Source organism: Diadema antillarum, unplaced genomic scaffold, assembly GCF_040938485.1.
Source record: "Diadema antillarum isolate AM-2024a unplaced genomic scaffold, OU_Dant_1.0 seq00000965_RagTag, whole genome shotgun sequence".
NCBI lineage: Eukaryota > Metazoa > Echinodermata > Echinoidea > Diadematoida > Diadematidae > Diadema > Diadema antillarum.
Window position 1 is genome coordinate 17,501 of NW_027271811.1, and position 14,128 is coordinate 31,628.

Genomic DNA, 14,128 nt, shown 5'->3' on the forward strand with positions numbered 1-14,128 from the left:
TTTAACACAACAGAGATATGTTGTCATAGTTAAAATAATAACAATGATAAAAGAAAAATAATAATCTACAACCGAAGCAATAACTATATCCAAGAAAATGTTCTTTCTTTGACAAGTCAGTAAGCCTACTTGCTATGCCGTGCCATTCTTAATTGAATGTGTTTTTTATTGTTGTTTTCGAAGAAGCATTAACTTATTTATGTTTTGTTTGACGTCTAATACCACCTTTGTATCGGTTCAATGATAGTGGCACACAGAGTTATACAGCAAAAGATGGTACATCATGGTCAGTCTGATGATAAAATGATTTTGGCGATAGGATATCACTGACAATCATGATGAATGTGATGTTTATGATTATGATTATCATGATTTTCATCATTACTACAAAATTCTTATTGTAATATGGCAATGAACATATTATATTGTCTCCTGTATATGAAATGGAATATTGTAAAAAATAAAGATTGTAATACTGATCGTTTTGCAAGATGTTAATTGCACCAGTACCTAACTAGCAAAAATCGCTATATCCACAACAAAATCTCGTCCAATGTCTTCTGAGTGCGAAATAGGCGTCTCGCGGTGAGAATGATACCCACGACCACGATCACGGCGACGATGATGATTGATGTCAGCAATGATGACGCCAATAGTGGTTGTTATTTCAACTATATGAGCTAACTTACAGAAAAAAAAGAGCTCAGTAACAAACTACTTAACAGACAGAATGACAAACAAACTAACGCTGGATCCATATGATGAGGTCAAAATGATATTATTACGTTCGTTTATTTAATGCCAGCATGATGACCGACGCATCACGAAGTTTATCGATAATCAAGCAGCAATGCATGTTTATGATGAGCTTTCCAATCATATATTTTATAGTCATAATGTTAAAACAAAATGTCTAGTAGGTGTATGAAAGACTTCGGTAGAGAGAAAGGAAGGGGATTCATGGCCGCAGATTTTCACATCTGCTGTAGAGGTAAGTCAGACCAGGTCGAATGTCAGGATAGGAGATATAGAAAAAGAAGTAAAACAGACTTTATAAGGCGAAATCTCGTATAAAAGAAAAACGACACATGCACCACCACCAACAACAACAAGAACGATTAATTTCATAGCAAATCATGCGATGTGCTCCCCCTCCCTCCCCCCCCCCGATAAAAATGCAGGACGTCGCTCCTAAATCAACAAAGTAATAACGATCTTTCATCAAGCACATTCTTCGTAAATAGGCCTAAATCAAATAAACAACATTTTATTCTATATAAAAATAGTTTTCAATCATATTCTCATTGTATTAAATGAGTTTAATTTTACAGAGGTATATATGACTCCTAATGTATGCTGCCCCGAAGGTTCATTTCCTTTGAGAAGGCAATCGCAATAATGCATCGCATGCATCAATCACCAATAAACACTCACCAACAAGACAAACTCGGGTTAACGAAATACACGATCGAAATAGAACTATACGTCTTAAGAAACAGTTCTTAATTCCGTTTTATTGATATTTTCAGACTTAACCATATAATGATAAGCAAGAGCAACATTATATATTTAGGCCCTGTTAACTTCCTACATTTTGTCAATAGCGTTCCTTTAATAGATAAAAGTCTGATATAGGCAAAACAAAGTAGATCATAATATATTATGCATTGTTGTTGGAGGAAGCAAGAACCTCAAATCAAATGGACGGAGTAACATAAGGAAAGAGTCATTAAATAAGTCCATCAATACTGCAGTGCTTTGTTTTCCATGCCCCGTGATCCACCAATGATCTCTATCAGTCCTAATCGAATCCTTTGACCGAAGGACACGATTGCAAACAACAGTTGTGGTTCGATCGACGACAATAATCATGAATGTCACAAACTACAAAAAGGACTGCCATGGATGGATGAAACTAGCCAAACGACACATCACACTGTCTAACAACACAAATCAAGGACGCGCCATCCTTCTCTCTCTCTCTCTTCTTTCATAAAACCACAAAATGTAGCCACAGACTCACGAATAAACCCTAAGGCAATGAACATTGAAGACAAAAGGAAAGAGGAACAATATTATTCTTTATATTATGTGAGAAATCCGAGAGCAGTCGATGAGTAAACAAATAAACAGAGGATGTAAGGCAAAAGAAAAAAAGGCGCAAAAACTGCACGACAAAACGAACAATCAAGATATCATTATAATGGTGCATGATTCAACTGCAACTCCTTAGTTGGCCGTCCTGTTTTGTTATCTTTGGAATCATGGAATTTTACAGCTCTAAAATTGTTTTTGGAAACTAAATTCATTTCAAAAGCTATAAATTTGTACACAATAACAAATTCAGCCTTATAGAAAATTCCCCACTGAAAAAAATCTTGCAGATTGGCTGTGTGAAATGAAAAGACGACTTTCAAAAAGGGAATTAACAAACTCACTCACGAGAACAAATAACATTTTTTTTAAAGGTTTCAACAACGTTGAGACTCTACACCTCATTTTTATTATGTCGCTTTTTGTAGCGCTGTTCTTAGTGAAACTACTGTAAATAATTTCTGTTACGTTTTCAAATAACAACAAATATTGATCCGTCTGCTGACCAGTGAAACGATTTTTTCCTGTACAGCGATTACAATATTGATATAATTGAAAATACGACATTACAGTACGTATTTGGACCAACATCCATGTTTTTGCACTTGAAATTGTCTAGGGACACTTCTGTTCCCTTAGTCCCCGGAAGCAAGAGGAGAAAAGAGAAAAAGGGAATTATCTCTAGCGTGATTTGGTGATCAGACTGCGTTAAATCCTCAACCATCAGTAACGGTTGACGGCTTTTCCTTTGGTTCTAACTGTTAGTCAACAAAAGACAAGGCGAAAATGGAGTAACCGAAAATCGTTATCGTCTAGCCTTTCAATTGAGCTCCAATAAAGCAAGGGACAACTGGAAAGTGAAATAGGCCGGCAGACTGTTATGTAATAGATGAAAGCGAGATTCTGATTGGCTGAATTCTTGCGAAGCTGCGTTAGAGCCCTCACCATTGGTCAAAATCTTTTGCTTGGGCGATACGCCGGGCTGATGCTACACATCGATCGGCTACGGCGACATCCATGCGAGCACGCTCGCTCTGCATCAACGTACATCATCCCTATTGAATGAGAGAGTGCAAAGTAGGAGGCGTCGCTAAATCCCGAAGTCGTCTTTAAAGCCATGCCTTACATGACTGTTTTTGCCCAAAGTATGCATCGCTGACCTACGCAATTTCAACGTTCAAGGAGATAAGGAAAAATGCGAAGAGGTGCAATGATCTGAATGAACTGTTCCCACCTGTGATGGCTAGCTTTTTCGTGATATTAGCACTGTTCTCGTGTGCTGCTGTGCCCGTCTGTACGCAGGACCCAACGGGTAAGTTACGGCTGCTCGTTCATAAACAATCTCGTTTCGCTCACATCCTCTGCTGCACTGCACTGCGTGCTCAGCAACGCAGCGCATACGGTTTTTGTTTGACAAAACAACTCGATTTTGAATGTACAGTTACAACATTATCATTTGTTCGAGTGTAATTTATGTAGTAGGCTAGCAGCAGCTGGGGTATGCTGCGGTGTTGCAAATGCGAAATGACATGCAAAAAATACAAAAATATTCTAGATGTCTACCTCGTTTTATCTCCGTCTGATATCACTTGTGATATCTGCGTCTCGTCTGTATTATTTGATCATTTCAATTCATCAAGATTTTAATACACGAGTTACAGACATGAACTTTTGTGGAAGCCAGCGCTCCACTGTATTCCTTGTACAGTAACTCATTTATGATACTGGGATTGAGTGGGAAGTGTAAGAAAGAAACAATTTCTGCTATTAGCAGGCTTCTGATAGCCATCTAACTACTGTCCTGAATCTTCCATCTAGATCCTAGAGTAGATGTGATGATGGCAGTCGGGGATTACTAATAATGGAGGGTAATCATCGTCATCATGTAGAAAACGATCTGACACTACTACCCACTTGATGCATAAATGTGGCAAATGACACTGATGATAGAGTTATAGTGCACACTCTACAATGTAGTTTACAATAACATTCTTCCAGTTTACAATTACATTCTTCCATGCATATATTTCTGTCTATATCCTAAATATGAGATACAGGTGACTGTCACCCCTAATTAATTGTGCAGCAAGTGAACCAGCAGTATTGTCTTACTCAATGGTCAAAGATATATTTCCATAATACCACAAAAAGATGCTGGACATCTTCATGTACTTCTAAGTTGACATTACCAGACCTGACCACACTGTAGATTTTTAGACTAGCATGACAATGTAGACTATGAGTTGTTGGCTTGTTGTAAATCTATGATGCATGCACCCATGTCATGATGTATTAATTGCAGTGGACATGGATTGAATCAATAAACATGACCATTACCATTGCAGAGTGCTACAATACAAACCCTGTGGCCTGGTCATACTTCCCAATGTGCGGACTAGGAATGGCTGGAGCAACCAAAGCTTGCTTTTTTTTGGGGGGGGGGGGGGGGGCTAGTGAGACAAGTGGTTGACTGAAAGATCGGTCTGTATCTGGTCGATTATGTTCCGCAGAGACTGCATCTGGCTTCACAAAATCCCCTCCTATATGTCTACGGAGGAGAGCGATAATGTCAAAAAAATAAAAGACTCCTCCAGACAGACGAATCTTTCTGTCTATAAAATACAAGTGGGTATGGTACACTTGCTTGTCAAATGTGTCTGTTTACCCAACAGTCCATCTGGCCCGGGCAAGTAGATCACACTTGTTTTGAATACCCTGCTTTTGGTTGCCATTGTCTGAAAAGTGAGAAGTAAACTATTGGATATTTCATCAAAAGATTCAAAGATGCCAACTGTTTTTGTTTTGTTTTGTTTACAGTTTGTACTGTTGTTCAAAAATACTCAGGTTTCATGGAACATACTGTTTTTTTTTTCCAAGATGTAATACTACACACTGTACATAAGGTTGTTTAACTGTAGAAAGAGTAGAAATACTGTTTGCCTATCAAAATATGACTTTTCATACCCTGAGAATATCTGCAATGCTGTTTACAAGGTTAGCTTTCATTGGTTAGAGAAAGTGTTGGTAACAATGAGTTGTAATAATAGGCTGCTGCAGAGTCTTATCTATAGTACATGTAGTTCTGATACAACATCATGAAGGAAGTCTATTTAGGATACAAAGAGAAAAGAGGATAGGTGGGAAATAAAGTGGTAATACAGACATTTTATTAAAAACATCCATATCTAATGGTAGTTTAAAGGTCATGTGGTTCTGTCAAATGCACAATAGACTGAACTTTACAGATGAGAGAAAAAACAAAACAAAAAGGTGATAATTTAGCAGATGTGTTGGCCTTTCACAAGTCATTCCTGAATGTTCATGCTGTTGATAACAATGCCCTCTTGACTATTATAAAAATCCCTTGATGAAATGATGGGGATGTGATTAAAAATGGTATGTGAAAAATGCTATCACAAGTATCTTACAATGGAAGTCCTTTAATCTGCTGCATGATGCATACATTTTAGGAGCTGATTGCAGGGGAGAGATGGGTAGACATTTGTGCCAGCTTGTGGCAACGATTACCACCCAGTGTACACAGTGTACACGCATTTAAATGTACATATTAATGTACAAGTGTATGTAGTTCAATCAAGGGTGTATCACTGTTGTATGCCAGAAATGTTTATTTATTATTATCATTTTTTTTTTGGGGGGGGGGGGTGGGAGAACAGATACCCTTCATGTTGCTTGATATGGACTTTTGAAATTTTCTCAAGTTTCTTTATTTGAAGTTATGGTAATCGTTGAAGTTAAATTTAAAAACACACTATACAAACACACGTCATGCACACACGCAGGGAATGTTTTGTTCTGTATAAAATGCACATGCTGAAAACCTTGGGGGGGGGGGGGGGGGGAGGGGCGAGCAATGACCCCTGCTGCATGCCCCTGAATAAAGCTATACTCTCTCTTTAATAGTACCTTTTACCAACATGATGTTTTATGCTGCATCGTTGCCACTGGCGATGACTGAATATTAGGATTCGCTGCGGCTAGATCAAAAAAAGATAGAGTGCAGCGATCGAACATGGTACGCCCCCAAAGCAAGTTCCTAGCAAGATGGCGCCATCCATGCTTTGGGGTGTTGGATGGAAAGTGTTCTGAAAAATTATGTGTGTGTTGAGTCATCCACAAAGATTTGTGTGCCATGGAGGTAGCGTCTTTTGCGCTAATAGCCCTTGAAATCAATCATTCTGATCAAACTGTCGATTGAATTTAGATTAATGCTGCTGTCATTCTACTAATGCAAGTATGGGGGCTTGAAATATACTTAGAATATTGAGTCATAATGACAGAGTCATACTAAGTACTTCTTTTGGACAGTTTTAATAGTGAAGAGGAAATGAGAGATAAAATAAAATATTTACTGACTGAGTACATACAGTTTGTACTTTGCCTTGGAATTTGTTTTGAATTAGAGTTGACTGTTCATGTAGGCCTATGAAAAAATATCGATTCTTCATTAAAATGTAGTTATAAATGCAGTTTTAAAAGAAAACTGTGTTGTTCAAAGATGGAGCAAATTGTTCCAGTTTCTTTTATATGTATGAAGACAAGACATGCAGAAACTACGTCAGAATACTAGTCACTTGGTGCATTTGAGTCAGCTTAAAGGCAAACCTAGAAATGTAGCCAGTCATATATCGATGATTACTGGAAAGAAATCCCTCAATGTAAGGTATCAGTGCTGCTTAGCAGTCATCTAGCTGGACAATGGAGGCAAAGCCTGCCAAGCTCCGTGAAGAAGAAGCACCGCACCAGACTTTCGATATCCCTCCACCAGAGAGCTTGCCTTGCCTCCTGTCAACCTATGCTGGGGTCTTCGATGGACGGGAAGACACTCAAGTGATCTCCTCAGCAGTTGTAAGGCCTTTTGGAACACAAAGAGTGTCCTTTCACACGCATCCACTGTGTGTAATCCTCCTTTTGTTACATGGCTTTTGCTGCTCAACGTCACTGTAGCAAAAAATCTCAGGGTTCCCTGGAGTCTTACACAAGATTTTTGTTGTCTGTTGCGGCCAGCGGCTACTCAAGTTTAATTAAATTCAGCCATTGAGTCGCTGTAGTCCTTTTTGTCCTGGCTATTGTAAAAAACCTATTTAAACAGGTATAGTCTCACTGGTGTTGTGTTATTTCTTTGTGAAAGAAACATCTCTCAAGTGTGTCTGACAGGTTTTGCTGTATTCTCGTTCCATTTGCCTTCCCTTGCATTGTTTTGTTGTGTGGGTCGTGGCTTCTTCACTTCGCCGCACTTGCTTTCGCGCTCAAACTTCTTTGTACTTTCTTTTCGATAGTGGAGTTGGAAAGTCCATGACTACTTCTTGAATGTCCAGTGATGGGCAATCTTTTTTTTTGGGGGGGTTGTAGAAATGATGTTTCAATCTTGATAGATTGATAATTTTGTCGTCTCCATATCTATCCATCATTCAGGATAACAGAATATGAGTCACTTTCTTGATTGCTAGAAGTATGTACATGTATGCAGGTTTCAGATTTTACCCCATTCGATGATAATAAAAGAATGGTGACAGAACAAATGATGAAAGAATGATTTGGTAATCATCAGTGGAATTTTGGAAGTAAAAAAATACTGTAAAACCAGACATTTTTACGTTCATGAAGCTTTCATGAATCTCGTGAGGAGCCAAGATGCTCAAATTAGGTGGAATGAACTTGTATGGATGTTTTTTTGGTTTTTTGTAATGTACACAAAGCATTGAATGCCAGTGGCAATTCGATGAGTTTCATGCTGCAGAAAAGGCCGTCAGCTCCATTGCGCAACAATGTTATGCTGCGAATGTTTCTGACATTGCCTTATGAAGTTTCCCAAATTTTATTTCCCAAAGTTTATTCAAAACCCACTGAATTGTATTAACTGTCTGTATCATGATAGCGGAAAAGTTTGCAGAAATCCATTTGATTTAAATTCAGCAGAAACATTTGTATTCTTTTCATAATAAAAAAGATGCATCGAATGAACATTGACAGTAAAGTATGGAAAGTATTGTAAACAAGTAGTTTGCCCAAAACGTGTACAATGTACATGTACATAGTTTTTTTTTTTTATTTCAGAAGTGGCAATGCAGGGTTCTAAGAAGGTGGATTAGTAGAGGTTTGCTCTAATTTTCAAGCATTTTGCTCTTCAAAGAGAGAATTAGACATATTTAATCTGTGAACTGTACACCTACAAGCAACTCCGGTCAGGATTTTGGGTCAAATAGTGAAGGACAAGGGTTGACTTCATCAAATATTCTCAGTTTTTCCCTTTGAGCAGTGAAAAAAGAAATCCCCCATAAAATATGATTTCAGCTGATTAGGGAAGTCTGCACTGTTGCTGTCATTGATTTTTCTAGGGTTGTTTTTTGTACTCTTGGCAAACATTGTAAGTCCCCAGGGTGCAGGAAATTAGTTTGAGAGTTGGAAGGCAGAGTACATAATAGCATGACTGTGAATTCAAGTTGTGATTTATCAGCTTCACATGAACTTCAAAGAAAGTAGTGTAGGAGGGGCATTCTTTTTTTATATGGATACGCTTCTTTGAAACAGGCTAGAAATGTATGAGCAGAGTCTCTGGAGATGCAGTGAAAATATAGACACTTGTGGTGAACCTATTGTATATCTTTAAATTTATGTTTAATCATGAACATCTACAGTCATCTTTTATCAATGTTCTTTACATTTTTGATATTTTCATCAGCATAATATACTTAACCAGTTGCTGGACAGTGTTACTTTACAAATAGGACATTGGCTACAACGGTTGTACTCTTGCCATTTTGATTTTAGCAGCTTTAACACAGTGTCATCAAATGAAAAAAGAAAAAAAATAATGATCTTACAGTGTCAGTCTGGGAAAAGATGTTCCAACCTTTTTTTTTTTTGATAGATCTTCCAAAATTTTGACTTTATGAAATCTCATAAGATGCTTTGAACATTAGAAAACCAATCTCTTTTATATAGGAGCCTACTTGTTGCTAGAATGGCACCATTCCGTGGCGAGAAAAGAATTTTGAATCTGATATGGACCGTTAAATCACAGTACTTCTTAGATAAAGAGTGATGCAGACAAATGATGCTTGAAGAGAGAGAGAAAAAGAAAAAAAAGTACAGCACCAAGGAAAACAAAGGGATAAAAAAGAAAGAAGGAACAAAAACATGCCCATCACGTCTCTTGCCAACTGTCTGATGTCTTGTTCTAGCCTTCCTTCCAGGCTGTGTCCTGTCACTTTATTCCCTCCCTGAGCATTATTTCTTTGACCAGTTGATGCTTCATTTCTTTGACCAGGCAGTAGATGCTTTCTTGTTGAATGTGTAGATCTGCAAGGAGAGAAAAAAAACAACAACAACAACCCAAAACAAATACCTTGTCTAGAGCATCTGGCATCCAGAGCTACAAATGTACAATTCTACAAAGAAGAGGAAAATCTCTGCACCCTAGAACTTAGAAGAAAGATAATGGTTGGTTTGAGACAATGAAATGTGTGTACACACTGTACCTGTACATTGCATGCAGAATGTCCTGTACAGTGTAGTGTGATTTCTCTCTCTCACATATCTTGACATAGGGCCTACACATTTTACATTGTTGAAGAAATTGTTGAGTCTTGGAGCAAGGCTAGCGTACAATGTAAGACGTCCAGCTGCTTAGTTTGAATGTAAAATCCGCATTAATCCGCCGTTAAAGATGAGTGGTCTTTATCTAGATAGTTGTATTGGTGGAGGGGGTAGGGGGAGTGCAGATTGTAACAATAGTCTGTGAAAGATGTCATCCCATACTGGGTTTCTCAAACTGTGCGCTATTTGGGGATTTTCGTGGCATCAAGCGGGCAAATTTCAATTTTGGCAAGTTAAAGGGATTTACTCTCATTTTGCAAATTGTTTGTAGAGCAGACCTGAGCAGTCTTGACCACAATTTTCTCCAGCTTCAGATAAAAATAGGCCTACAGTTCTTTTGAAAGGGAAAGTTCTTGACAGTTGAAGCAAAGAAGTGTACAGCAATAACTTACTGTCACACATGTACGTGGCAAGTACACTCAAAACATCAAATGGAATGGAGAAAACAAACTACAGTCTGGTGCTTTAACACTGACTAAATACTGCAGAGAAGAACATACTATAAGACAAAAAAAAAAAAACAATATTCATTTACAAATTTTGTATTCTCTACATTCTGCAAAGCAGTATGAGCAGTACAGTACGTATATCCGTTTCTATAAATCATGCATTTTGTATCGGACGGGAATCAAACACATTTGGTCTGAATTATCCTGGTAGTAGTCATTTGTGACCCCCTACGATGCGGTCTAATTTGCCTAGCCAGTGTGAACTCTCTACTGTGCAAACAAGAGTGCCAAGTTCATTTCTGACAGTCTCTTTCCAAGAAGTGCTAGTCTAGTCATCTCAGACCAATGTCTTCATTATCACATCGGAAGTTATGACACACAGAAATCTTGGGATATTGTTTTTTTGTGATGTGTGATATGTGATGTGCTTCATTGTGACATAGGATGATTGAAATTTGCTGATGTACACATTAGGGAAAATCTGACATATTTTAAAGGACAAGTCCACCTTCATATACATGTGGATTGAGAGAATGCAGCAATATTGGTAGAAAACATCAGTGAAAGTTTGGGGAAAATCGGACAATCCGTTCAAAAGTTATGAATTTTTAAAGTATCTTCGTAGTCACTGCTGGATGAGAAGACTACTATAGTGTATGATGTCATATGCGTACAACCATATAAAGAAAATAAAAAGAGAATTTCACAAAACTTTACTTTTTGAATTAGGTGCACATTTCTTCGACTTGTTACTGACATATGTTAAGGGTAATATCATTCCCCCTGCCATCCGAAAGAGAGAAGTCAAGTGTTCTTTTGTTATTCAAGAAAAGTGAGAATATGTTGAATTTTCTTTATTCTTTCTTTATATCGTTGTACTCATTTGACATCACAAGCTATAGTAGTCTTCTCATCCAGCTTTGAGTGAGCAGAAACTTCAAAAATTCATAACTTTTGAACGGATTGTCCGATTTTCCTCAAACTCTCAATGATTTGCTCTACTAATATTAATGCATTCACTCAACCCACATGTCTAGGAAGGTGAACTTGTCCTTTAAAGAGGCAGGTTGCAAACATGTGGATACAATCATTTGCACTCTGTGTTATCGCTTGATACAATCTGTACATTTCAGCCATGTATTTTATAACAAGTTATGTTCTTTTTCACAAACAGTGTTAAAGACATTCTTTACAGTGGTATGGTTGTATGTTGAAATTCCTTCATGACATATTGTCAATATACATGGAGCAACTTCTGTGGCGTGGAAATATGACATTTTTTTTTTTTCATTAGGGCACTACAATGGCATAGATCTGTTGATCTTTATTCTGTTGAAATGGTAGGCCTACTCTTTTTATGTCTATTTTGTTTATTTTACATTTTCATGCTTTCACATTATGTGATTTGGAACCAATCATTTTGCAAGTAATTAGCTACTCGCAGAAATCTATGATCAATACATTTCTGTTCTCCCCATCATGTGCAGCCCTAGTGTATAATGCTCTTTGTACAATAAAGCAGACACTAGTCTGATGAAAACTTGTCCATTTTGGCATCACTTGTCGTTTTTGACATGCAAATTTCCCCTGGGTTTTGAACTGTAAACTACCCCTTGATTGTGATGGAAAACACACACATTGCAGCCTGTGCCAAAACCTCAGAATATCTCAAAGAGCTTTGGATTTGTCAGCACCTTCTTATGAACAGCTCTTCTTGCAAATTGGACTCTTGTGTTACCCTGTGACCCTAGTTGATGCATCATTTGTAAACCAATTTATTCAAATGTGCAGACCAGTGATTGCTATACCACATGTCATCATGAGGGGCCATTCACTAGTCTGTTGCTGAAATACTACAAATTGTGGAAGTTTGAGAAGTTTTATGGGAAGTGTTATAATATGAAATTGCATACATGTAAGTTTCTACTCTTCATGCATTTTGTGCAAATTATGTGGTGACCAGTTTTGTCAACCTATAGAATTCCCAACTTGTGAGATTCTGCAGATTTAGATTTATTTGCATGGCAATCTTGGATGGGACAGAAGAAGTCATTTGCCCATGTGTATCATTTGCCCAAAGAGAGGTCCTGTAATACTGTAGGAGCAGTGATTAAAAAAAATTCAATATTTATGTCGCAATTGATGTGCTACTATGTATACAGTACATGTGTATAATGTACAGCTGTACAAGTGTAGGTCACTTGTATCACAAAAAATCCTACTATTTTCATAAAAATTTTGCAATAAAGGCAAAAATATAAAGAGATCACTATCTTTCCCACTAAATCCTGACTGTAGACAGTTTAGTCTAGAAACATTATATTTTCTCACATTATCTACTTTTAACAATATTTTACATCAATTATACTGATTTCTATCCCTAACTCACAAATTAGAACTATTTTCAAGCGCGAAAGCTAGGTTTTTGTTTCATCTGCAAATGGTGAAAAATGCCTTTAATGAGAATTTCTTTCAGTACTGAAATAGTACAATTGTACATTGTATTCTACTTCATCCCTGGATACCATTTAAACTGAAACTGATGTGATGTATTACAAATGTAGATCTGTTCTCATGATGTATTCTCTCTTGGCATCATAATGCTGCATGAAATATGGAATACTTTATCTGTAAAGATGAAAAGCTGTTTCTACAACCTGTGGAGATAATGTAGCGTGTCCAGTAAAAGGTCAGTCTGCAGAACCAATTAGGCCAATATCAATGCTGTACTCGGTATACACATGACATGTACATTGTAGGCAAACCTTTTCTTTACATTTGAGATGCTAAGTATTACAATGGCCCATTACTGAACCATGAGTGACCTTTTGGTATAACAGTTTCCTTCTTTGTATTGTCCTTCCTTATTTCTCTTTCCTGAATTCTTATTTGATGAAGAGAACTTTAGATAGATTCTTCTCATTTTGTATTCAGTCTATTTCTGAGTCTCCTTCTTTTGAATTAATACTCTGCCTATAGATCCCATCATTACTGCAATACCATTGTGGAGTTTTCTTACTTTCCATCTTGCTTGATTTTTTTTCTTTTCCTTTTCCTTTTTTTCCTTTTCATGTCCTTTTCTCTTTTTTTATTGTCTCTGCCTTTTTGTATTCAGTGTTGGATACAAACAAATTTCATTTGGTAGTGATAGGGATGTTATGTTTATTCCCATGTTGATCTTGAGAATGTCATTCAAATGCAAAATCGTGCAAATATTTGTCTCGCACATTATACTGTCTCGACATCCTGAGATACAATATAGGAGACTCCTGTGTCTAGGTCATTAAAAGCTGTTCTGACATTGATGATAAAAAAGGGGAAAGAATCGACTCTTCTTTTGTCTCAATCACACCGTGGGTATGACTCACTGATTCTGTGAAACACCAGACTCTGAAAATGTGAGCGATGTTTTTGCTGTCAAGTGGTCCGCGCTCTGGGAATTCGGCGTGTGTTTTTACGATGACGGCCGGGTTCCGTATGGTTGGGGATATTATTGCAAAAGTCGGCAAACTCTGGAATCTGGGAACTTTCATCATCCAACCGCTGTCTACACTAGGAAGATTTTATATCTTTCCCTGGTTTCATCCTGGTTTAAAGAAGAAAACAGACATCACCGCAGCTCTACTTTATCACATAGGAATCCTTCATTATAGGTTCACAATTGCTTGTCGATGGGGGCATTGTTTTGGCAATCTTCCATGATGTGTTACAGTAAAAAATAAAAAGAAAGACAGGAAGATAGCAATGTAGTAGGACCAGGCTGAGGGTGTTGATATTGCAGAGAATATTGGGAAATACATGTATCGGCTCAAATTTCTGTTCTAATGACATGTATGGTCATGACATCAGTTATTTTTGGAGCGAAGATGGGATGAAAATGCATTATAAAAACAAAGTTCCTGGGTGACACAGTGCATGTACTTTAATATGACATGTATAAAGCAAGATGATTTACTCGCGATCAT

At 37.4% G+C, this 14,128-nt stretch overlaps 1 protein-coding gene across 1 annotated transcript in view; it reads left to right on the forward strand.

The window, feature by feature from the left end:
• Positions 1-3,188: 3,188 nt before the first annotated feature.
• The window catches only part of LOC139741945 (uncharacterized), an 86,515-nt gene continuing 75,575 nt past the window's right edge, over positions 3,189-14,128 (forward strand). Inside the window, exon 1 of the mRNA XM_071652513.1 lies at positions 3,189-3,406. Coding sequence (XP_071508614.1) covers positions 3,334-3,406 — 73 coding nt within the window. The 5' untranslated portion in view covers positions 3,189-3,333. The remainder of the gene's footprint in view (positions 3,407-14,128) is intronic.